General features: G+C 39.5%; 2 protein-coding genes, 1 long non-coding RNA gene and 2 other non-coding genes across 6 annotated transcripts in view; 2 read left to right on the forward strand and 3 right to left on the reverse strand.

The window, feature by feature from the left end:
* The window catches only part of DIPK1A (divergent protein kinase domain 1A), a 108,720-nt gene extending 104,505 nt beyond the window's left edge, over positions 1 to 4,215 (forward strand). For both annotated transcript variants that reach the window (XM_026497608.4, XM_026497607.4), the window contains exon 5: positions 298 to 4,215. In XM_026497608.4, the coding sequence (XP_026353393.1) occupies positions 298 to 1,110 (813 nt within the window). In that variant the 3' untranslated portion in view covers positions 1,111 to 4,215. The remainder of the gene's footprint in view (positions 1 to 297) is intronic.
* Positions 2,534 to 11,304, reverse strand: RPL5 (ribosomal protein L5). Its single transcript, XM_026497481.3, has 8 exons — positions 11,198 to 11,304; positions 10,133 to 10,202; positions 9,937 to 10,052; positions 8,667 to 8,801; positions 7,196 to 7,398; positions 5,937 to 6,114; positions 3,115 to 3,203; positions 2,534 to 2,703 (listed from the first exon to the last, which is right to left on the reverse strand). The coding sequence occupies exons 1-8, from the start codon at positions 11,198 to 11,200 to the stop codon at positions 2,604 to 2,606; spliced, it is 894 nt and encodes a 297-aa protein (XP_026353266.2). The 5' UTR covers positions 11,201 to 11,304; the 3' UTR covers positions 2,534 to 2,603.
* Positions 2,889 to 3,025, reverse strand: LOC113254882 (small nucleolar RNA SNORA66). The gene has a single exon (XR_003316001.1). It is a non-coding gene; the product is annotated as a small nucleolar RNA SNORA66 (small nucleolar RNA).
* On the reverse strand, positions 6,190 to 6,285 carry LOC113254879 (small nucleolar RNA SNORD21). The gene has a single exon (XR_003315997.1). It is a non-coding gene; the product is annotated as a small nucleolar RNA SNORD21 (small nucleolar RNA).
* LOC125282874 (uncharacterized) lies at positions 10,999 to 22,112 on the forward strand. The gene is made up of 3 exons (XR_007190306.2): positions 10,999 to 11,846; positions 19,500 to 19,623; positions 19,757 to 22,112. It is a non-coding gene; the product is annotated as an uncharacterized LOC125282874 (long non-coding RNA).
* The last annotated feature ends 4,243 nt before the right edge of the window (positions 22,113 to 26,355 follow it).

Consider the following 26,355-nt stretch of genomic DNA (forward strand, 5'->3'; position numbering starts at 1 on the left):
GTATAAGACAGAATAATTAGTGTGTTGGATAACTGTATCAACAGGGCCTGGGGCGCTAATGGGAGGTAGGGTGGCCCATTCCTTAAACAAATATACTTAATGAAGTGGGTTTTACTACAATTATGTAAAACATACTAATTAACTTAGTAAGCATCATATTTGGAGATGTGTTAAGTCCCTTTATGGAGACTGAATAACAAGATTATTACTTAGCATGGTAATCCCCATAAAGTATGTATACTACATATGAGGTATTTTTCAAACCTTCTATATTTAGCTAAATTCTTACCTTTATAGGCAAAGTTGGGTGACCAAGGAAATCTCTCTGAACTAGTTAATCTCATCTTGACGGTGGCTGATGGAGACAAAGATGGCCAGGTTTCCTTGGGAGAAGCAAAATCAGCATGGGCACTTCTTCAGCTAAATGAATTTCTTCTCATGGTGATACTTCAAGATAAAGAACATACCCCCAAATTAATGGGATTCTGTGGTGATCTTTATGTGATGGAAAGTGTTGAATATACCTCTCTTTATGGAATAAGCCTTCCATGGGTCATTGAACTTTTTATTCCATCTGGGTTCAGAAGAAGCATGGATCAGTTGTTCACACCATCATGGCCTAGAAAGGCTAAAATAGCCATAGGACTTCTAGAATTTGTGGAAGATGTTTTCCACGGCCCCTATGGAAACTTCCTCATGTGTGATATTAGTGCCAAAAACCTAGGATATAATGATAAGTATGATTTGAAAATGGTGGACATGAGAAAAATTGTGCCAGAGACAAACCTGAAAGAACTTATAAAGGATCGTCACTGTGAGTCTGATTTGGACTGTGTTTATGGCACGGATTGTCGAACTAGCTGTGATCAGAGTACAATGAAGTGTACTTCAGAAGTGATACAACCAAACTTAGCAAAAGCCTGTCAGTTACTCAAAGACTACCTACTGCGTGGTGCTCCAAGTGAAATTCGGGAAGAATTGGAAAAGCAACTTTATTCTTGTATTGCTCTCAAAGTCACAGCAAATCAAATGGAAATGGAACATTCTTTGATACTAAATAACCTAAAAACATTACTGTGGAAGAAAATTTCCTATACAAATGACTCTTAGTTCATTTGGACATTGTGACCATTATAGGAAACTTAACAATTCTAAGGAAAAATTTTAAGCATTAAAAAAATGGCTTCTGTTTCAAACCCCTGCCAGTTACAAAAAATCCTTCTCCCGGTTCTAAGAAGCCATCATCTTAACATACATGAAGTAATGGCAGGAGGTATAGGATGAACAGGTCCAAAGATTTCATTCCTGTTAGGAGCCCCGGTAGATTTTCCAGTACATTCACTGTGTAACTATTTTGACTAATGACCTAAAATAATGCTGTGAAAAGCCTCATTCCATAAACATCAACAGTGAGAGTATTTTGTATATTGATTTGTTAGCCCAAATACCATTGCTGAAACATTGTTTGCATTGAAGCTGCTGTTTAAAAAAATTACAGGTCCATTTACTGAAGTCTTAGCATGGTGAAGTTTGCACATTAACAGAAAGTACGACTGCAAAGCAGGTAAAGTTACTCATTTATAAACAGATGTTGGGTTACTAGCATGGTTTGTTGTATTTATACTTAAAACATTTAGACATCAAATGTTATATTGCTTCAGAATGTTTTGAGTGGTTATTAGCCTCTTAAAACTCCATCAGAAAGTGTTCTACTTGGCAATATGTAATTGCCAATTTTAGAGGCTGAAACCGGATGAGCTTTCATCCTAGATTTGAGGAGTCCTTCGTGTCAAGTCCTTCAAAACGGACATTCTTAAGGCCATCAACCCAGTCCAGATCTATGTATCTTAACTTGAGGTATGGGGAAGTAGGACATGAAGAGCCAGACTCTGAACTCATAGAACTTTTTAGTAACAATTTTCCATTTTGAACAGTATTTCCTGTTGGCCAAAGGGCTATTTCTTAAGAGGCATGTAAATTTTTTTTCATGTAAACTTGATATGCAAGTTAGTATTTGCCCTTTTAATGTTATTTTCATGTTTATTAAAGATCTGGCATGTACCTTTCAACATCTCCATAAAATAGAACACCTCGTTTGAAGGAAGACCCAATATATTCTGCTCAAAGGTTTCACTTAATTGAAGTGAATGTTAGTTATGTGAACTTCATTGGACGGCTTTCTCTCAAAAATCAAAGCCACTGATTAGCACCAGTTTTGCTTATTTTAAAATTGTGTACTTTGAAGGTACTTTTTCTTCCCACTAGCCATCTGGTTACAATAAATGAATGGAAGAAGTATTTCCTAGAGGGTGGCTGGTCCGTTGCTTGCCAGACTGTTTAGGGAGAGCTGCACATCATACAGCTGGAAGGATAATGCCTGTCAGGGAAAACAGAAGCCTGAGAAGCAGGTGTGAACTTTGAGTCAATCTGTAACGTTATACTGGTTTCTCAGAGAAAAAAACTTGTTAACTCCTCTGCTTTTGTAATTTGGGTTATTTCCTACAGTTTCATTAACAAGAGCTTAACACAGATAGCAGTTTGATGAATAAGTTTATTACGTTCTTTATCTGAAAAGTCTTCATAGAAAATTGCTGTTTGGTTTATTAGCTCTCAGCAGCCCGCTCCTGAGCTCTAAGGAAGCTTGCCTTCTTCTGAGCTACCCGATCTTTCTTTTGGGCAAGAGACATTTTGGGACGGTTCCACCTACAAAACAAAGTAAAATTAAGAGATAAAAGTAATTTTTAGAAAACCATAGCTATAGAGGATAGAAAATGATTAACTTTGATTGAAAAAGACTCTGATCAGGTCAAACAATTCAAGTTCCAATACACATACTTATTTAATTTATGATCTTAATCTAACTTTCAAAATGCAGTAACTGGTAATTATATTGTACTGGGATAGAATAAGTCAGCTCAGTAAGTACCTTCTGAGGCTAATACATTTCTACCACCACAATTACTTTAGCAAACCTGGTTCCCCTCACTTCTGCAACATCATGCAGAGCTAGTGATCGAGTTTGCACCATTTCAATGAGAGTCTGAGTAAGATGAAAAAAAGCAAGGCACTCCTCCCAAGCTCTTTCTCTTAAAAAGACAACAGTAAGATGCATACCTCTTCTTCTTAACTTCTTTCTTAGGCTTCTTCTCATAGACTGGATTCTCTCGTATAGCAGCATGAGCTTTCTTATACATCTCCTCCATCTGAAAGAAAGCAAAGCAAACAGTACTTGGTTTCATTTCACAGGCCCTAAACAGTCAAATAATGTGTACTGCATTCTATTACTTGCTTTGTTTTGTCCCTAAACCAGACTGTCAAAAGGAATTAAACTAGGTCAACCCTGTATCTCCTTAAATTTCTACATGTCACCCGCATTTTCCCAAAAAATTTCCACAGGCAATGTGAACTGACACAATTCACAAAACTCAATCACATTCAAGAAAAATTTCCATGTATTTCTGGGGAATTCAGTTATACTTCGAGAGTCACTCAACTTGAGAGCAAATAGGTTTTGTAAAAACATTTATGTTCATTTAAAATACTGTCTGAGCTAAATTCATTTTTTTCAAGTGGGGATTTGTACCAAAACAAGCATTTAAGATGTTAAGATGAAGAGTATGTGGGGCCAACAAGCAACTGTTATAAATTCACTTTTGTTCTTTCATATTCTCCAGATTTGTATTTCCCATCAGTACCTGATAGGTCTTTCAATGCTACTCCCAGCATTGCATACCAAGGAACTCTTATATCTACTACAACTAGAGGTCTGTGAACAAAAGGTTTGAACTTCCCCAGAAAACCCTGAAACACCACCCAATTAGATCTTAATGAGAATTTTGTTCTAAAACTCATCAAAAACCAGTGCTGAAATTCTCTGAATTGTTTCAATCACCACCTCCAAATAAATGACTACTGATTCTATGAAAGATCAAGTCGTGACGCAGCTATAAAATGCCTGAACATTCACTATCAAAATCTAGTAACAATTACAGCCCCCTAAAGAGTAAGTCCAAGTAGGGGCGCCTGGGTGGCTCAGTCATTAAGCATCTGCCTTTGGCTCGGATCGTGATCCCTAGGTCCTGGGATCAAGCCCAGCATCAGGCTCCCTGCTCAGCGGGAAGCCTGCTTCTCCCTCCCCCACTCCCCCTGCTGGTGTTCCCTCTCTCACTGTGTCTCTGTCAAATAAATAAATAAAATCTTTAAAAAAAAAAAAAAGTCAAAGTAATCCAAGTCTCTAAAATTACTGCTTCAATATGGAGAAAATGTGATTACTAATGTATTTGTGTAAAACTTAGCAAATGAAAATAATGCAAACAGTGCACAAGACCTCTACCTAAATCCCTTCTGCAAATTAATTTCTCTACCTCTGTTAAGCACTGTATTATAGCTTTCCACTGTATTTAACAAATCCATTTGATGACTTCAGATGTAGTCATTTAATAAATCTAAGCAACTCGGTCCATTCCTTCCAAAAGAGGATACACAATCATGTACGTAAATAGCATGAGTTTAGATAAAGACCATTTCCTCTTGGAGACACATCAGATGTCTGCAGAGGATTTCAGCAGGCATGCATAAGAAGCCTCCAAAAATCAAATTAATGAGCTAGCTGGGAAAAGTACATCACCTAAAGGGTGGTCCAGCTGAAGTATATCACATATATAGGAAAGCATTAGGAAATGGGTATCTGAAAGCAGCCTGAGAATTTGAAAGTTTTGAACAAGTGTAACATTACCAGACCAAGAGGTCTCAGGAAGAAAAATTATGCAGGCTAAGTAGAATTATAGTCACAAGTAAAAGACCTATTTACCAGAGTGAACAAAGGCAATGTCAATAGTAACATAAAAGTATGGATTTCTGAAAATTAACATGCATTTGCATTACCAATATAAACTAATATAACACTACCCTTTTCCTAGCTTAAAAACTCAAGTTGTATGTTTATTAGCCCTATACTGTGTACTAAGCATACAAATAACAGAAAGGGATCTTTTCCCAATTACAACTCTATTTAAAAATAATTTTCACAAGGTGGCTCAGTCAGTTAAGCATCCAAATCTGATTTTGGCTCAGGTCATGATCCCAGGGTCCTGAAACTGAGGCTGGGTGTGGAGCCTCTCCCTCTGCCCCGCCCCCACTGTGCACTCATTCAAAAAAAATTTTATTCATAACCAAAGCTGTGTGAAAATAGAAACTATGCACTAACAGAAAAGAACAGTCATTTGATCTATAACCATCAATTCATCTACAACTACATAGTTGTATAATAGTTTTATAAAAATCAGTGCTATTTTTGTGTTCTATGCCTATCATCTTCCATTACCAAAATGTGCTGATTGCCTTTTAGGTAACTTTAGGCTGATAAAATTTCCAAAATTAAACTCAGTTTCAGTATCATGCAGAACTAGTGATCTAATCAGTACTACTCTCCACGTGCATGCCTGAGACATTCAAAAAGTCCAGAACACGGAACTTAATTTGTTATTAAGAAGGAACCTTTCTTCCACATGGCTTCAAAATGAGTTAAGTTTAGTAACTAGCGTCTCATATCAGACAGGATAGATGATTCTATGACCGCTGGAATGAAGCCTACAAATTCAGAACAGCCAAATGCATAAAAGCCACCAAAGGCTTTAGATTCAGATGCTTGAAGCCTGCCACCCTTCAGTACCTAAGAAACTCCTAAAAGCACGTTGGTAAGCCTAAGCTCTTTATAATTACCCTGACTTTTAACTTACCCTCACCCAATATCCCATTTTCATGTCATTCCATTTTAAGGTACGAACAGCTCAGCTGAGTCTATCTATACCTATTAACATACCCATGTTCAACTTTCAACTGTTAAACTGAAATAAAATTATTAATGTATCCACCAAAACCAAGCAGTCAACCTGACTCTCTAAATTAACACAGGCATTTTTAGTTAAAATTTTTACCATGTCTGGAGTTACGTTGTTCTTTATGTATTGAGAGAATTGTTTCTTGTAAGCATCTTCATCTTCTTCCATTAGGTAACGCATATAATCTGCAACATTCTGACCCATGATGTGCTTTCGATGTACTTCTGCATTGAATTCCTTGCTTTCTGAATCATAACCAGGGAATCGTTTGGTACTAAAATAAAGTTTTTCACATTTTAGTATATTAAGGATTAAAATCAGTTTACTAGCAGGAATTCATTTCAAAGTAGCTGCCATCAGTCCCGTCTTGAAACAATTAATTGCATCATATGCAACCAAAGGACCAACTACTGACTGCTCAGTTAGTGGGATATCATCATTCAGCAGCTAACCTGTGAATTCCAGGATGGAAGAGAAAATCATGCCACAAACACCTTTAAAGCCATGAAATGAACCAAGTTCCCACCACTAAAGTTAGTTCTCCTTATTAACATAGAAAAGGGTTTCAAAACTGCTCCCTCCAAATCCTAGTCAGTGCTGCCTCAGGGTACATGGGAATAAATAATTTGTTCAAGACCACATCTGATAGGTGTCTTGCAATAGACCTGCCAGGCCTTCCAAAAAATACGCCTCACCACTCTAAAAGTTCCAGTTACATTTTAAAGGCTAACTTCCCCAACCCCAAAACCTACAACCAGAAAAAATTTTTTTGTTAGGGATTCACCAACCACTAAAATATCCCTAAGAAGCTAATTAATCATTTTTAAGACGCATCTACTCAACAATAACAAAAATTATTAACTCAAAATCAAAGGAACTACCAAATTAAAACCTACTGAACTTCTAAGAATGGTTTACAATCTTATTTCTAGCTGAAAGTGGTCATAAGCCTTTTCTCAAACTCCTTTTCTAGAGTCGACAGCTTTCCATAACTAAGTAAAACAATTTTCATTCTGAATGAAAAGAAAATACACTGGGAGGGGACTTGAGCTGCTCATTTCTAACCAAAACTAAGCCACAACACAAAAGCTAGTTGTTTCAACCCTGGCTCTTCCACTACTGGCTCCAAACCTTGAACAAATCCTTTATCTCTAAACCTCAATCTCATTTTTAAAACGTATTACAATTCCTTCCTGCCCTGCCAGGTTCCTTTTGCGGAGTACTAAGCATATAGCAGGTACACAATGATAGCTACCTATTAATTTTATTGATTCATTCAGTAATCTTCACAGTCCAACCAGTTAGAAATGGAAATACTGGGGGTCCAAACAATGAAGCTTTGAATACTGTATTACCTGTGAGGGATAGACAAGCCTCCATCCACTGCTCCCTTGAGGGCCCCAAAAACTTTATTTCCAGTAGTAGTTCTGGCAAGCCCTGCATCCAAATAGCAGGTGAAGGCACCGGGTTGACCATCAATGCTTTCCACATTGTATTCATCTCCAGTCACTTCCACTTGGCCTTCATAGATCTTGTCCATGCCAAACCTATTGAGGAGCTATTAACAAAAAAGCCAATCTAAATATATTCAAACAATTCTAACATTATCAGGTCACAACTTTAATGACCCAACATCTAGAAAAATTTTCCTTCCAATTCACTTATGCCTCTGTACCTATTTACTTTTAAGTATCAAAATGCTACAAAAAGAAACTTCAATTTCACACCTGTCTTAAAGCTTCTGAATTTTCCTACATGTCCATACTTAATTTATGTAGTCATCAATTAAGATGTAACCATACCATATCTATTCAAGGAATTTATTCTCCATGTTTCTTCAGTCCTATTTGGCTACAATAACTCAAGAACCAAATATTAAATGTTACCACATGTAATTTTGATTAATTTGATTAAAATCTTAGAAGCAGGATCCTGGGCATAAGAGAACATCTTTTATGGCTCTACTCTCCAACTACATTATGTTAATAAGGGTGAATCCTCTGCTAGTACACCTAGCTACTACTGATTCACCACAAGCAGTGTGACTTTGTATACCATGCTGCTCTCATATATAATGACACTGTTCCCCACCCTTACTCAAACAAATTTATGACCAATACAGGTCCCTAACAATGATGCATGCTTAACAATTCCAATGCAAAAGATCAGTAACCGAGAAAATAAAAATAAAGCAAAATCACATTTTCATCTACTTTCTGCATTACAGGAAATGCTGCCACCCAGAGGCAAAGACAATTACAACAAAACTGAATCCCATACCCATGCCCACCCCCCCCACCCTGCCCAAATTTAAGACCTCATTCCTCAAACTTTAACATGTACATAACCCGGACATCCTATTAAAATATATTCCAAGGGTGTAGAGTAAAGCCTGCATTTTAAGTGTACACTGACAGTCAGAAGATCTATACTTCAGAGTAGCAAAGGTCTGCACTGTCCAGCAAGGCAGCCACTAACTAGCCAGAAATGGGTATACAAATTAAGGTAAAAATTCAGTTCCTCAATATCCACATGTGGCTCATGGCTATCATTCTATGGTTTAGATTCCACTGACCTAGATCTATCCAACAGGGCAAAAAACAGAAAACCTACCTCCCCAGAGTATTAGAAAATGCACTGCTGTCTCAAATTCTGTATTTATGAAACTGTCCTCCCTGATAACCCTGTAAGCAACACCTCAACAGCAGGCACTCCCCAGGAGCCACAGCTGAGGGTATCTTACTCAGCATCAACACCTATCTTGCAGATCACGCCAAACAATGAGCTAGTTCCAAAATATATTACTTAAAGTTATCTTCTACATACCCTGCGGGCCAGCAGCAGGCCAGTACAATATGCTGCAGCATAATTTGTAAGGCCAACCTTCACACCATACTTTGGGAGTTCATGAGCATAAGCTGCACAAACTATCATATCTCCTTCTATGCGGGCATAAGCAATCTGTAAGAGAAAAACCAAGTCAGTCATCTGTGCTTTCAACTCTTTGCTTGTCTTAGATGCCTTCTTTTTCAAAGGACTTAAAAAAAAAAAAAAAAAGCTGGACACAAATCTGCAACACTTAGGGTCTGTCTTTGTTAACCCCACTCAACAAGGAGTTTATGGCTTGGTCAACTATTTCTGTAAATGTTTCTCATGATAATTATCACAAATAGAGCTAAAATTACCACACAGACAGTGAGCATTGATGCCTTTGGAATAAGTTAGGGACTGTTGTTCCTAATAATACTGAAAAAAGACTGTTAGCTGCATTAGCCAATGAATTAAAGAGGTACCATGAAAAGTCAAAAAGGAATGTCCAATTATTTCAAACATCTTTTGAACTAAGCCTATCAAAGTCCAATAATGTTTCTGATAGTGTTTAGTTATCTTAACTTAGGTATGAAGGAACACATTGTCTTCACGACCAGCAAATTAGTTTGCCCAGAAAATAGGTATGCCTGCCCCCTGCAAAGACTCAGCAAATCTTAACCGTGAAAATTTTCTCTAGTAAAAACCCAACTTCTAGGAGCAAACTGCCACTTTGTGGAGGTCTTTTATGTGGGAGAAACCTTCATACCTATTTCAAACAATAAGCAGGAATAAAAACAATCTTAAAAGCCTAATTAAACCTTCACAACTACCTACCTCTTCAACAATGAGTGGTTATGTGGCACATAAGGCTATACATCACATCAAGATTTAGTCTATGACAAATTCTATTATTCTACTGGAACTGAAATGTGCAAGAACCTCCTACTTGGCCTCAAATTTATCCTCCGACCCCCATAAAACAGCATAGTAGCCTAGATTTCTCTAATCCTCTTTCCCCCACTAGAAAAATGAGATTAAACTAGCTTGGTCAGGACTGCCACACATGGCTGATTTTCAGTGGAGTATTTTCAAGTATCACCCTCCCCTCTCAAGCTCCAACTTCACCCCTACTAAAAGGAAAAGTACTGCTCAAATGTTTTTAGAATGCCAGGCACTAGAGGGACCTTCTAATCCATACATGTGTTTTGCTTCCCAAGTACAACTCCTCCAACAGTGAATTAAAGGGGTGAGAGTTACCATCCACTGAGATTGGAATACAACTTACCTGACAAATGATATCTCTGTTGGTTACACGAACTATCATCCGGTATTTAGGTGTGTTGTACTTATTTTTATCTTGAATTACCAAGCGTTTTCGGGCATAATAATCCGTTTTACCCTCTGAAAGAAAAAAGTAACTTAAGAAAGTCTATTCCACTGCAGATTCTTCTAATATTGTGAACATGAGTAACTGACCATACCTCGTCTTCTTCTAAATTTCACTTGGTATCTCTTGAAGTAAGCCTTATTCTTGACGACCTTAACAAACCCCTTTAAGAAAAAAAGGAATGTCATCAAAACTGTGATAAATTGTTTATGATATTTTTGACATCTGAGTTAACTGTGTAACAAAATAATACTTTAACTTCAAGAGTGAACCCATTCAACTGTCACTTTTGTAGAGTCCAGTTTCTCGAACTACAGGGGGTCAAGAATCACCTTTTCTACTTTTCATCAGTCACTTTTCCAAAGCATTTCTCTAGACAGCAATCAATCTTGCCTGACGTCAGCTTGTTCAGAACACCGTACGTCCCATTTTGAGAACGTAACCTCGTATTTTCCGCACTGTTCACGCACGTTTTTCAAAAGCCTAAGTCACTTGCCACGAAACTCATCTGGTCAAGAGCATATTTAGCAATCACTCCCGATTAAATCAGCACTGTCTCCCACCAACCGAAGCAACGCCCCATCCCAAAGATTATAAAAACTGGTGCCAGCAAAAGTCGAGAGAGACAGGAGGCACATACCAAACTAAATGAGCTTCCTTTCGGGGCCCAGAGAAGCCACAGCCTCCAGGCTGACTGCTAGGTTCAAAAGCCACTTCTGAAGACCCATCAACCCGACACTCTCCCGAAAAAAACATGAAAACAGGAGCAGATGGGTCCGAGGAGCCGCAGCCCGTCCCCACTCAGGCATCCCCCCCCCCCCGCCGGTAGTACGAGACCAAGTGCATGCAATCCTCCCCGCCTGCCGGTGCCCGGTCGGACGAGCCGGTACTCTTCCCGCAGCTTGTCTACTAAACTCATTCCCCCTCCTCAATCCGCTGCCCTAGCTCCTGAACTCCTTCGTCAACCCCTCCCCCAAAGCTTGAGCGCCGGGCGGCAGCCATTAAGGCCACGCTGGGAGCGGCAGCCCTACCACTGCAGAGCCCAGAATCCAACACCATCCAACCCCTGAGCCGCGCGAGACGGACCCTACACTAGCGTTTGGGCAAGGAGAGCGACCCCCCCGTGCAGACGTAGCCCAAATTCTAGATATCGACTCACCATCCTGCGGAACAGAGACCGGCGTCCGCGGCTCGCCACAGACCAGGAGGCCCAGCACCGCTCGGCGGGGGGAAAAGGCCTTAGCTCCTGCGCAGGCGCAGTATGTAGCACTGACGATCACGCGAGCGACGTGTGGAAGAGAGAGCGCGCCAGCCCTACGAGTGCGTTGTACTGTCCCCTGCTGGCGGGAGGACCGATGCCGGACTTCGCCGGGCGGTAACAGACCTTCAGTGCCACTGAGTCCCAAAACTCCTTGCTGATATTCCCACGGGGATGGGCGGTAAACAGTAGCAAGGAGGATTATTGGAGGTTTTCGGTTTCCTATGCTAAGAAGTTGTTTCGTAACAAACATATATGACTTCTGTAAATAGGAAAAAAGAGTTTGAATAGAATATATTGGCTCTGGAGCCCTTTTGCCCCCTCCCGGACACCACCTCCTGGACTACTACTCATCCTGCTCCAGAGCCTACAGATACCTTCTGGAAGCCTTGTCCCAGTCCTTCAAACCGGAGCGAGGGGCCCCTCTTCTGCCTTCCGACAGCGCCTTCAAACCTGCTTCAGCCCACGGTTGCTTGTAAACTCCCTGAGGGCGGGCCTTGCTGCTGATTCACCTTCAATCTCCAGCAAATAGCACACGTGCTGACATTCAGTGAGTACTCAGTGTTTGTTACGTGATAAAGAACTACTTACCGCTCTTCTTTCTGCTTCCCCTTACCTCCCGTGTTCCCTGGTCCCTGACAGCTTCTTTTTCCCTCCCTCCAACACTCTGAGCTAGTCGGCTTAGCTTTTCTCTGTAAGTCCTTTTTTCCCCATTCTTTTTAAAATTAATTTTAACTAGGGAATGAGCTGATTCATTCTCCACACGGGGACTGAGGAGAACCAATCAACAACCGACCGACCAACCAACCAACCAACCAACCAACCAAAAAAGCACCTCAAGAGAAAGTATTCCCTTACCTAAGAGCATTTCAAAGGTGGTCTTTGGGCTATTGCATGGGAGTCATTTGAGTACTAGTTAAAATGCAGGTATCTGAATATCCCCCACCTGTACTGAATCAAACTTGCTGGTTTGGGGACCAGGAATCTGCATTTTTAATTTGGCCTCAATCTTAATCTTTCATTCTGGAGGTCTCGAGAAAGCAGAAAACAAATCCTATTTTGTCCAACAATGGAATTTACTGACCCTACCAGGAAAAGACAACAAACGACCGGCACAGCTGTTTAAAGTAGTCCCATCCTCAGAATGAATGTTAACTCTCTACCCCCATGATTCAACAATTTAAACTTACTCTTGGGAGATGAGTATGCATATGTTTAATCTAGCAGGAAAAAAATCAGTGCATAAACTGCTCAGTGTCAGAGCAGGAAGAAGAGTCTGTCAAACAGGATAACAAGGTTAAGTAGGCTCCGAAAAACTGCCACTAGAATAAATTAAAATCATGTTGCCAATTTCCTCTAGTTTCAATTTGTAACTTATTACATAACAGGAAAAATGTACATCGAGTCCACTCTGGCCAATATCAACAGAACTTTCAAGGAGAAATTTAAAACATTCTTCACAGGCAAGTGTGGTTCAGTCTTTGTTGAGTAACCATTGAAAGTCTAAGGAAAGAATGGGTCACCTGGGTGGCTTAGTCGGTTAAGCGTCTGCCTTCGGCTCAGGTCAGGATCCCAGGGTCAGAGACTGAGTCCCTCTAGGGCTCCTTGCTCAGCGGGGAACCTGTTTCTCCTTTTGCCTGCAGCTCCCCCTGCTTGGGCGCTCTCTGACAAATAAATAAATAAAATCTTTAAAAGAAAAAAAAAGCATAAGGAAAGTAGTATGTAATTTGTATTTATAGAAAATACTTAAATATCTTCATTTTGGTGGTTCATCAATTTATTAGCCATGAAAGGTGCCACATGTCTTTGTCAGGCCCTGCTTACCCTGGAGGGTGGAAGCACCAGAAGGAAAGTCCACCTGGAAATAGGAAATAAAAAATTGCATGTTTTAGAGCAAGAGTACGTATGACGGCCTACATAGCATGCATCTGAATATTTAGGAGTTATGAAGCAACCTAACACATTGTTGAATTAAACATGTCTTATCCTCCTTATCCTTCTTCTTCTTATAAATCTTCACAACAACAAAATTAAAAATATATGTGCCTTTTCCCCATGGTTGCAGCTGGGGGTTTGTGGCTAGCATTGGCTGGCTCAGCCAGTACAGTTGGTGGCACCAGGAGCCAGGGGAACTTGTCTAACACCCTTAACCAACATAATCTTGTTCCAGTGGTAAAAGTTAAAAATCACCAGAAATGGGACTAGTCAAGTTTGTATGCCTCCTGATATGATGCACTGAGAAGAACACAGAAGTATTTCCTACTTCTGTAGGAAATCTATGTAATTTAATCTAATTACATAATTTAACTACTCTGATACAGGATGAACTACAAACAAACTCAAATTGAGGGACATTCTACAAAGTAATTGTTTTCTATTCCTCAAAAATTACAAAATTATGATGGATAAGGGAGGGTCCCTCGCTCGTTCTGTCAGTAGAGCATGTGACTCTTGATCTTGGGGTCATGAGTCTGAGCCCCATGTTGGGTGTAGAGATTACTTAAAAATAAAATCTTTAAAAACCAAAAACAACAACAAAAGAACTATTCCAGATTGAAAGAGACCAAAGTGACGTGACAGCTAAATAAATGTGTAATCCTGGATTACATCCTGGCAGGAAACAAAAAAGATAAAAAGGAAGATTAATTTATTTTGTACAAAGGACATTCTCAGAATAATCAATGAAATTTGAATAAAATCTGTGGATTAGGGCACCTGGGTGTCTTTAAGTGTCTGCCTTAGGCTCAGGTAATGATCCCAGGGTCTTGGGATTGAGTCCCATGTTGGGGCCCCTGCTCTGCGGGGAGTCTGCTTCTCCCTCTGCCCCTCCCCCTGCTCAAGCCCTCACCTTCTTTCTCTCAAATAAATAAATAAAATCTTTTTTAAAAAAAGAATTAGATGGGGGCTCCTGGGTGGCTCAGTCATTTAAGTGTCTGCGTTTGGCTCAGGTTGTGATGTCGGTGTCCTGGGATCAAGCCCTGCATCAGCCTCCCTGCTTAACAGGGAGTCTGCTTCTCCCTCTCCCTCTGCTCCTCCCCTGCTCACGCTCCCTCGCTCTCTCTCTCGCTCTAATAAATACATTAAATCTTAAAAAAAAAAGAATTAGATGTGTTTGAGTTTTGAATACCCATATTATTAAAAGCAAGCAGTACTATGTTTATATAATTAGATAGCACAAATTCAAAATTCATTTTTCTCCAAAGACTCTGATTTGCTTTTTATTTGAGCACCTTCTGTTCTTTTACTTTACTCTTCTACAGCATCTCATGTCTTATCTAAATCAAATCTAACTGTTTTAACATAACGAATACCTCTGGAACCAGGAACTGGAACATAAAGGTAAACAAGAAAATGGAGTTTGGGCTCTAACAAAATGAAACTTTGTTATACCAGAATTTGAGGGGTTCGCATTATCACAAAGAAAGAATTTGACAAGTTAATTTATTTTCTTCCTCTTTCCTAAAATATTTTCCATTACTCAAATCCTCCTGTACTGCAAAGCAGTGTCTATTTCAAATGTCAACAGCAACACAAACCCAAAACCTTCATGACGTTCAGATACAATTGCCTTTTGTTTCAAGGACACCGCACAAGAAAAGTGGAGTAGCGTTTCCCTGGGGCCTGGAAAGTGTTGATTACCAAGGCAGATGCTTAGGGTTTCTGGTCAAAGGTGAATGTCAAGTCCTACGTGACAGAGGCAGACATAGCCATGCATTCTTTCATAAATTTACTTTTCCGTAAAATAAATTTACTTCTCTATGTGTTTTGTGATGAACAGGGTATTATAAAGTGCAGGGCTCAGGTAGGGGCCCCTCTTGCTGGGTCAAAGGGAGGAACTTCAGGAAACTTCATGCCCACCAAAGATCATAGGATCTGAAATGTCTTAGCCCCTCCTATTGTACTGTTCTACTGGAATCATCTCAATGACTCAGACTTGACTGGGGGACTAGTGAGTGGGGATAAGGGAGGGGGCTACAGGGTTTGTATATAATATAAATAGCAAACATCTATTGAGAACTTACTGTGCACCAGAGTCTATGCTGAGCATTTCTTACATTATCTCATTTCATCTCAAAACTACTCTAGTAGATAGTATTATTACCCTCATTTTACAAATGAAGCAGTGGTTGCCACAGCCAATCACAGTGGAACATGGGTGGCTCTCATTAGTGTAATTTTCAGATCTGAGCCTGCCTCAAACTGTGCTACAAGAAGGGCTCTCGATATTCACAAGCCTGTATATTTGACTTTGAAATGTATTGCATGATGTCTGTTTGTTTGACAAAGACGTAAACACTCTTTGGCTCAGACTAACTACAATGAATTTTGTTTAGAAATAAAGGTGAAACTGCAGCTTGTAAACTGCTTATCGTCTTCTGAACCTGAAGCATTACAAAATTCCAGAAAATGAAGACTTACAAAACTCTGATCAGTATGAACTAGGAGATGTATCTTGTTCACCAGATGAAGCCCGTAGTATTAGAATTAAGAGGGAAGCCCTTGAAGCCTAAAGAAGGCAGTCTCAGGAGAAATCTGGGAAGGCCAGTACCGCTTTATCAGATGGTTAGCTAATATATGAAAGTCGAAATATTTAAATGATGCAGTAATATTTATTTTTTAATTTTTTGGAATGATTCAGTAATATTTAGAAGGTTTCCTGAAGACTAGGTTTATTACAAGTCATTAGGAAAAAGTTAGAAATGTCTAGGAGTTGCTAAACTTCAGAAATGCTGCTTGAAGGGCAGTTACCTTTTATCCTGCTTGCCTAAAAAAATCTCTTATTGCCACGAGATTGAGGGGGGTATGAAATAAGGGGGAAGAAGCAGCTGGCTAGCAGTGTTTTAGGTGGTAAGATACCTACCTGCGAATTAAAAGTATGTGTCTACATCATTCCTGGAATCATCAAAAGTGATAGTCTTATTTTACCTATTCTTCAAGGCTAACAATATATAACTAATGACTAACTTCATACATCCTTTTGAGATTCCCCTTGTTAAATGACACCAATAATATATGTGTCCCTCTTCAGTTACTTTGGGCATATATGGAGGACCCAATGAAAGCTGACCAAGTACTTTGGGAGAAACACCATAACTTATTGTGGCTGATTCGCCCCATAGCACATGACAGTAAAGCCAATTTCCAGATTCTTCCTGTCTCCCAGGTGAACTTCTTTAAGAAAAGATTGCAAACAAAAAAGGTGTAATTATATCTGTTACAGACAACTTCAAAGTGATGGTCATAATGCTCTGAGTCATTCCTGCATTTCTGTGTATGGTCAGCATATTGGAAAGTCTGTGCTTAAAGGCACAGTGTCTTGAAGGGCACTTTGTACTGACATCATAGCCATTAAATGAGTGTTGGAATACACAGAACTACTCTCTCTTTCCTCCTCTAATGGAGGAAACAGAACAAGTACCTAAGATGCATTTGCTATAGAGCAAAGAACACCACAAACCTTAGAGTCATATATTGTTATTTTAAACCAGAGAGAGATAGAGCATGCACAAGTAGGGGGAATGGCAGAGGCAGAAGGAGAAGCAGTCTCCCTGCTGAGCAAGGAGCCCAATGCAGGACTCAATCCCAGGACCTTAGGATCACGAAGGCAGCCGCTTAACCAACTGAGCCACCCAGGCGTCCCACCTTAGAGTCATACTTGATGCCACTCTTTTAATCAAGTTCCACATCCACAAAGTACATGCCTGCACTTTATATATATACACAAAATATACAACTACTTCTCATGTCCTGGTCCAAACTACCATTATCTATTACCTGGATCATTGCATTAACCTCTTAATAAGTCTCTCTGCTTCCAATTTTGTACTCCTACAACCTATTCTCCACACTGATTTTTTAAAAATATAAGTCAGAATATGTCACCAACATACTCTCAACATCACTCATCATCAGGGAAATGCAAATTGAAGCTACAATGAGATATCACTTCACACCTGTCAGAATAGCTAACATCAAAAACACAAGAAACAACAGGTGTTGGTGAGGATGTGGAGAAAAAGGAATTCTCATGCACTCTTGGTGGGGATGAAAATTGGGGCAGCCACTGTGGAAAACAGTATGGAGGTTCTTCAAAAAATTAGAAATAGAACTACTCTATGATCCAGGAATTACATTACTGTATATTTACCCCCAAAACGCAAAAACATTTATACATGCACCCTTATGTTTATTGCAACATTGCTTACAATAGTCAAGTTATGGGACCAGCCCAAATACCCATCGATAGATGAATTAATAAAGATGTGGCATATGTATATATATGATGGAATATCATTTAGCCATATAAAAGAGTGAAATCTTGCCATTTGCAATGACATGGGTGGATCTAGAGAGTATAATGCTAAGTGAAATAAATCTGTCAGAGAAAACAAATACCGTATGATCTCACTCATGTGGAATTTAAGAAACAAAACAAATGAATAAAGGTAAAAACAGAGAAAGAGAAACAAACCAAGAAACAGATTCTTATCTATAGAGAACAAACTGATGGTTACCAGAGAGGAGATGGATCGGAGGATGGGAAAAATAGGAGATGTGGCTTAAAGGGTACACTTACCATGATAAGAAAGAAAGAAAGAAAGAAAGAAAGAAAGAAAGAAAGAAAGAAAGAAAGAAAGAAAGAAAGAAAGAAAGAGAGAGAGAGAGAGAGAGAAAGAAAGAAAGAAAGAAAGAAAGAAAGAAAGAAAGAGAGAGAAAGAGAGAAAGAGAGAAAAGAATATGTCACTTTTGTCCTCAAACCCTTCCAATGGCCAAAGTCCTCACCACAGCCTATGAAGTCCTATATGCTCTGCCCTCCCACCCCATGTTTCTCTGATTCTTCTCTACTCTTGCCATTCCTTTCTTACTCTACTCCAACTTACTGGCCCCTAAGCCACTCCTATCTCAGAGCCCTTGCACGAACTATTCCCTCTGCCTTGACTGCACAGCCCCTAGCTATTCATTTGGTGTGTCGCCTTACTTCTTTCTACTCTCTATTCAATTGTCTTATTTTTTTTCATAAAGGTGTTTCCTAACCATCCCATGTAAATTAGAACACTCCATTGCTCTTTATTTCCCATTTCCTACTTTTTCTCCATAGCATTTATTACCACCTAGCAATTATAAATGTTTGTTTATAGTCTGTCTGCCCTTCGTCCTACTACACAAGGGGGGAAAAGAGACATAATCTGTTGCAATCACTCCTGTATTCTCAGCATGAGGAACAGAGCTTGTCATGAAATAAATTGAGTAAATGAAATGAGTATGATATTATGTTAGGCACACCATAATCTCTGACCATTTATTCTAATCATTCCATTTATCAATTGGTATGTAATAATCTACCTCAAAACATAGAGGCTTAAAATAATAGTACTCATTTGTTTTGCTCATGAATCTGCAATTTGGGCAGAACTCGGTTTGGAAGGCTTATTTTGGCTCCATTTGGCCATAGCTAAAGCAGCTCAGCTGAGGCTGGAAGGATCCATAGTCAGGATGGCTCGTGCACATGGCTGGTAAGTTGGAGCTCAGTGTTGGCTAGCAGCTTGTTCCTCTCCATGTGGGCTCTCTGTGATTTCTTGGGCTACTTCACGGAATGACGGCTAAGTTCTAAGACGGAGTGTTCCAAGAGAAAGGTAGAAGTACCCGGCGTAGTGTGATTTCTATAGTACTCCACTAGTCAAGGCAGTCACAAAGCCCTGCCCAAGAGGAAAAGGGACATGGATTGCACCTCCTAATGGGGGAGTGGCATGGATCTAGAAGCACATGCAGAATGGTCAATGCTGTCGTAGCCATCTTTTAAAAATATAATCTGCTATGCTAATTAAGCCAGTCTTTGAGAAATTGTAAAATAATTATAACAACAAAAACATTGGTGTGTATGGAACCGCCCTGTATAATAGCTGCACTTTTCTTGGGCTCATGTTAAAAAGGTATGCTTAGTTATGCTAAAAAAAAAATTCAATCTCTCTCCGGACTTTACCTCTGGTGGTGCCTCCTGCGGCTCTTCTCCAGCTTCCATAAACACCTCTTCAAATGGACTTCAACTAGAATTGAATTCCTGCTCTTTTTCTCCTCCATTATTAATTATATTAAATAAAAATTAAAATACCAATAAAAAAGGCATAAATGTATTATGACCACACATCTTAAATGTTCTAATTCTTAACTGACTCCTTTTTCAAATCCTCCCCGTTCTGTGCAGCTGAATAGACATGGCTTAAAATCGTGGCCTCTGGAAACACTACCGGAACAACCTTTGTGAACTACTTGTTTCCCGTCTTTGTCAATTTTTCTGCTGGCTTGTTAGTGCCTTCGCCTGTTGATTTGTAAGTGTTCTTTATGTAATAAGAACATTATTTCTTTCCCCCTGGGTTGTTTTTCACCTTTCAATTTTATGTGAAGTATTTGTTGACATATATAAGTTTACAGCTGGTTATGGTTGTTTGGTGTTGTTTGCAGTGCCTCTGTGCACCAGAAGGAGGAGTGTAATCAGAAAGCTGCCAGACCAGAAAACTATTTCGAGAAGCAAAAGGCAAATAGGGAAGTGAACAAATTTCCCTGAAGAAGAGGACAGCTACTGGCTACTGCCCCGAGAACTGCGAGATGGAGGAGGAGGACATAGATGAACGTCTGGGAGAAGCTTGTCAAGATTCCTTTATTTCCAATAACAGAAGGACAGGAGCAGGTCAGTGGGTGTGTGCGTGTTTGTGTGGGTGTGTGTTTCAGGGGATGGGGTGAATGCCTCAGGAAGAGAAGGTGGTTCATGATAGAGTCAGTAGGTGTCAGTAAATGACTTCACAGCTCAAAGTGCTGTTTCCTTAAACCAGGAAGTAAGAACAAGACTTTGTGAACATTATACAGGTCATATTTGTGTACATTTGTGAGTCTGGCCCTAAAATATGAGACAATCTCTCTATGTGCTACAGCTGTCCTTTGTGTTTCAATCCTCTATAACACGTGGACGGACACACTCCTTTTAGCATGGAATTGATTGTATTTCCTGCCCCTACTGTCTCCTAATTTTTGTCCCTCTCTTTAATGCATTAACACCTGCTGCCAGTCTTTGTTTGATGCAAAGACCAGCTCAGGGTGGTACGCCTTTTCAAGAATATCTGAGACTCAGTAGTTGTGAATTGTATATTTTGAGGATCTTAAGGGACTGAATCAATTTTGAGATGGCTTCAAGTTTGAAACCAGCAAACCCAAAACACTCTAGACCATTTTGGGCCCCAGAGCCAGAAAGCATCAAAGAGGGAGAATGAGGTTTAGTATGCACAAAATCTTCATTAGCACCACGGTAACTGACATAATTAGTATTTTCGCAATTCCTCTAAAGTGCCATGTAAATGCAGCTTCCAGATCTTTTCCCTCACCCTACGTTCCCCACCCAGAAAGATGTCTGTCCCATGCCCCTGCTATGTAGAAATCTTAATTCCATTGCTAGTTCATTATCTGCAGTGACCCACAACATTGGGCTTCCTGTCTTGGCTTGATGGTTACAGTCTTATCTTTAGTTTTTGAGTAGATGCAATTGAGAGCCTTTGAACTTTGCCCAACTTTAAGTCTCACACAACCAGTGTAGTTTCAGTGCTTGCACTGGAATAACAGGTTCTGATCAGCATTAGTATGGGCACAAGTAGGTATAGTTTTAACTTCTCTACTAAACTGGAATGTTTGCCTTTATTTTACTGTGTGTACTTTCTTTGGTTGTTTAATTATGATAGTGATCATTAAAACATTAAATCATAGATAAAGTAAAGGCCCAGGTAATAAATTTCTAAAATGGCTCTTTACTTTAAACCCAACCAATTTAGAATAACTTTCTGTCCACCAAGAGTGTAAAAGTAACATGACTTCTTAGATGACAGACTTTTAAAATTTTGTTGTTACCGTTACATGACACATTTGTTAAAGAATCATAAAATAAATTATTTTCTTCATAACAAAGTAAGGTTTTTTTCTATGAGAGACTACATACTTCTTTTTTTCTCTCTCAGTCCGCTAGAATTCCTCTCAGGGAGAGCTCAGTATTTACTGGAGGGAATACTTGGTAAAGATGCTGGTGAGGGATGAGACCTTAAAGACATGTTCAAGCAGCAAGCTTGTTAAATTGCTATGCAGAAAACCAGGTGAAGAATTTGCTTTTCTTCTGAGAGGGAGTAGGGTGGATAAGAGAAAGGTGGAGGGAGAGAGTGGAGAGTGAAGCCATTGCCATGGCTTTCTTAGGTTGACCCCTCTACATGGCTCCACATACCTTCAGTGAAGTCTACCAAAATTCACAAGAAGTTGTTGGAAGTGAAATTCTTGTGACAACTCATGAAGAGCCGAGTTCTGGGAAGGTATTAATGAAAGAGGGACAAAAACATCAAGCCCCAAAATATAAGCCAAAGACACAGATGACCATGAAATCATAAGCCACTGGGAATTAATAGAAATCCTGATTATGACATTGGATTTTATAGATCTCAGAAATGGAGGGATTGAGCTCTGTAAAGGTCAAGGGAGTTCCCCAGTTGAATCTGAAATAATGCTCAAAGATAATTATTTTGGGAAGGTAGAGCACTGCCTGACCAAGTCTTCAAGCCTGACAGTTCAGGTTAAAAGGAAGGGTAACTACTGCTTAACTTTATAATTTGGAAATATAAAACCCATATAATAAGAATTGGCTTTTTTGGGGGGCGCCTGGGTGGCACAGCTGTTCAGCGTCTGCCTTCGGCTCAGGGCGTGATCCCAGCGTTGTGGGATCGAGCACCACATCAGGCTCCTCCGCTAGGAGCCTGCTTCTTCCTCTCCCACTCCCCCTGCTTTTGTTCCCTCTCTCACTGGCTGTCTCTATCTCTGTCAAGTAAATAAATAAAATCTTAAAAAAAAAAAAGAATTGGCTTTTTTTGTTGTTGTTGTATTACCTTAAAGAATCTACTGGTTCTGTAAAACTCTCTTTCCCATCCCCCAAATTTTTCAAAGATATATCTTGTTTTAAAGTAGGTAACCAGGAATACCTGGCTGACTCAGTCAATACAGAGTGTGACTCTTGATCTTGGGGTTGTGAGTTTGAGCCAATATTGGGTGTAGAGATTACTTGAAGAAAATAAAATCTAAAAATAAATAAATAAATAAACCTAACCAAAGAGTTAAAGGATCTGTACTCAGAAAACTATAGAAAACTCACGAAAGAAATTGAGGAAGACACAAAGAAATGGAAAAACGTTCCATGCTCATGGATTGGAAGAACAAATATTATTAAAATGTCTATGCTACTTAGAGCAATCTACACATTCAATGCAATCCCTATCAAAATACCATCAACTTTTTTCACAGAACTGGAACAAACAATCCTAAAATTTGTATGGAACCAGAGAAGACCCTGATTAGCCGGAGGAGTGTTGAAAAAGAAAACCAAAGTTGGTGACATCACAGTGCCAGACTTCAAGCTCTATTACAAAGCTGTAATCATCAAGACAGTATGGTACTGGCACAAAAACAGACACATAGATCAATGGAACAGAATAGAGAAACCAGAAATAGACCCTCAACTCTATGGTCAACTAATCTTCAACAAAGCAGGAAAGAATACCCAATGGAAAAAAGATAGTCTCTTCAACAAATGGTGTTGGGAAAACTGGACAGCCACATACAGAAGAATGAAACTGGACCACTTTCTTACACTGTACACAAAAATAAATTCAAAATGGATGAAAGACTTACATGTGAGACAGGAATCCATCAAAATCCTAGAAGAAAACACAGGCAGCAACCTCTTTGACCTTGACTGTAGCAACATTTTACTAGGCACATCTCTGGAGGCAAGGAAAACAAAAGCAAAAATGAACTACTGGGATTTCATCAAGATAAAAAGCTTTTGCACAGCAAAGGAAATAGTCAACAAAAGTAAAAGGCAACCTACGGAATGGGAGAACATATTTGCAAATGTCTTATCAGATAAAGGGCCAGTATCCAAAATCTGTAAGGAATTTCTCAAACTCAACACCCAAAAAACAAATAATCCAGTAAAGATATGGGCAGAAGACATGAACAGACATTTCTCCAAAGAAGACAAACAAATGGCCAACAGACACATGAAAAAATGCTCAACATCACTTGGCATCAGGGGAATTGAAACCAAAACCACTATGAGGTACCACCTCACACCGGTCAGAATGGCTAAAATTAACAACTTGAAACAACAGATGTTGGTGGGGATGCAGAGAAAGGGGAACCCTCTTACACTGTTGGTGGGAATGCAAACTGGTGCAGCCAGTCTGGAAAACAGTATGGAGGGTCCTCAAAAAATTAAAAATAGAGCTACCCTAGGACCCAGCAATTGCACTACTAGGTATTTATCCAGAGGTACAAACAGTGATTCGAAGGGGCTCCTGCACCCCAATGTTTATAGCAGCAATGTCCACAATAGCCAAACTGTGGAAAGAGCCCAGGTGTCCATTAACAGACAAATGGATAAAGAAAAAGTGATATATATATATATATATAAATAAAATGTATATTATATTATATATATAAAAGTGATATATATAATGGAATATTACTCAGCCATCAAAAAGAATGAAATCCTGCCATTTGCAACAACATGGATGGAACTGGAGATTATTATGCTAAGTGAAATAGGTCAGAGAAAGACAAATACCTTATGATTTCACTCATATGTGTAATTTAAGAAACAAAACAGATGAACATAGGGGAAGGGAAGGAAAAATAATATAAGATGAAAATAGAGAGGGAGGCAGGACACCTGGGTGGCTCATTTGGTTAAGCGTCTGCATTCAGCTCAGGTCATGATCCCAGGGTCCTGGGCTCGAGTCCTGCATCAGGCTCCCTGCTCAACGAGGAGCCTGCTTCTCCCTCTGCCTGCCACTCCCGCTGCTTGTGCTCTCTCTCTTTGTCAAATAATAAATAAAATCTTAAAAAAAAAATTAAAGAAAGCAAAAACTGAGGCTTCTTAGAGAAGAAATTCTGCCTCACATAAACGGCTTAAAATTCTGCTTGAGTTTGTCATCTGCCAGCCTGCCCTACAAATTTTGGACTCAAGACTGCAACATCAACCCTCCTGCCTGAATTTCCAGCCTGCCAGTCTGCCCTAAAGATTTCAGACAAGCCAATCCCCAAAATCACATAAGCCAACTTCTTAAAATAAAGGAAGTGTGTGTGTGGTTGTGTGTGTGTGTGTGTGTGTGTAGTATAGTTTGGCCATAGATCAACACAAGAGTTTTAGAAAATCCACTGAGACAGTGGAAGAAGGAGAGAGGGCAAGAGTAATTCTAAGAAAAATAGGATCCTCTATACAGCGTACGGGACCCAACTGAAATTTCCACAGGAAGTGGGAGTCCCTCAACTACTGCGTAACCCAAAGTGTCCACACAAAGCTGGGCCTGGTCCCTCTGGAGAACTTTCAAACTTTCACTTCACTATTTCTGAGGATCCTTTCCCACTGTGAGTTTCTTGCTCTGCCACACCCCTTCCACTGTGGCCCGCTGGGATTCACTGGGAGGAGTTATCAGACTTGCCTGTTTTCATGGCTCAGGGACTTTACAGTTAGACTGAAGACTGAATGAAGCTGTTCAAGAATCAGGCGCCTCGATGGCTCAGTTGGTTAAGTGCCTTAAGTGTAGATTCTTGATCTCAAGTCTCAATTTCAAGATTGTGAGTTCAAACCCTGCATTAGACTCCATGCTGGGTATGGAGCCTACTTAAGAAAAACAAACAAACAAAAGAATCACTGCTGGTCGTCTGGCCCTCCCAGACTCCTATTCCTCGATGGCTCTGGGCACAAGGTAAATGGCAACAAAATGCATGGGAACAAAATTCTCCTCCAAAGCCTAAGGATTCCAAGGAAGGACTCTTTCCTGGTTTATGTCATGTGCTAGCTGTCATGTTTCCAAAATGAATATAGATACAACACAGTGATCAGGATCAGAGTTGGAATTTTCTGTTTTAGGGTCCCAAAGGCTGCCCAGCTGTTAAGTAAAACTCAGATAAACTACTTGCTGCACCTGGGCAATGAAGCAATTATTTGAGATTTTGTTCAGACACTACTCATATTAATGATTCAGGTTTTAAAAATTCAACCAGTCAAATGACTTATAAACCACTTGTTTCACACATTGCTGAAGATTACTTAAAAATCAAGACATTACTGTGCTTTGAAGACATTTGAACGAACGGAAACCTAAGAGGCATACAACCAGCGTGCATTGTCTTGATGAGAAATATTTTTTTGTGTGTTATAAATATTAAGTGTGTAGGTGATTAAATGTGGCCAATTTTATCTCACTTAAGTTTCTTGTACCATGGGTCACATTCTAACCTTCCAACAGCATTTTCTCCCTCTATCTGTTCTACCATTAAGTTTTACATTTCTGAAATTCCAGTTTTATCAGATCATGATTAATAATGAGCTTCCTCTGAGGTGCCTGGCTGGCTCAGTCAGAATAGCATGCAACTGTTGATCTCAGGGTTGTGAGTTCGAAACCCACATTGGGTATAGAGATTATTAAAAAAAAATTACTAAACTTAAAAATAATGAGCTTCTCACAACTAATGAATCATCGAGTCTTACATCAGAAACCGGGATGTACTGTATGGTGACTAACATAATATAATAAAAAATCATTAAAAAAATAAAAAAATAAAAAAATAAATAAATAATGAAAAAAGAATAAAGATAAATATTTATTTTAAATTAAAAAAAAATAATGAGCTTCTTCTGATCTAAATACAAGTACATAGGGGCACTTTGATGATGCAGTTGGCTAAGCATCCAACTCTTGTTTTCAGCTCAGGTCCTGATCTCAGGGTCGAGAGATCGAGGAGCACATGGGGCTCCCTGCTCAGCACGCAGTCTGCTTAAGTTTCTCTCTCCCTCTGCGCCCCCCCCCCCGCTCTCTCACTCACTCTCTAAAATAAATAAATAAATCTTTTAAAAAATTCAAGTACATAATCAGTAGTATCTGTTTATATTTTCTAATTAATTCTCAATGAAACGTTCTTCCCATGTAGAAATTGTTTCCAAAAATGGAGCAAGGAGATCATCATAATGCCAGTGG

Source organism: Ursus arctos, unplaced genomic scaffold, assembly GCF_023065955.2.
Source record: "Ursus arctos isolate Adak ecotype North America unplaced genomic scaffold, UrsArc2.0 scaffold_12, whole genome shotgun sequence".
Lineage (NCBI taxonomy): Eukaryota > Metazoa > Chordata > Mammalia > Carnivora > Ursidae > Ursus > Ursus arctos.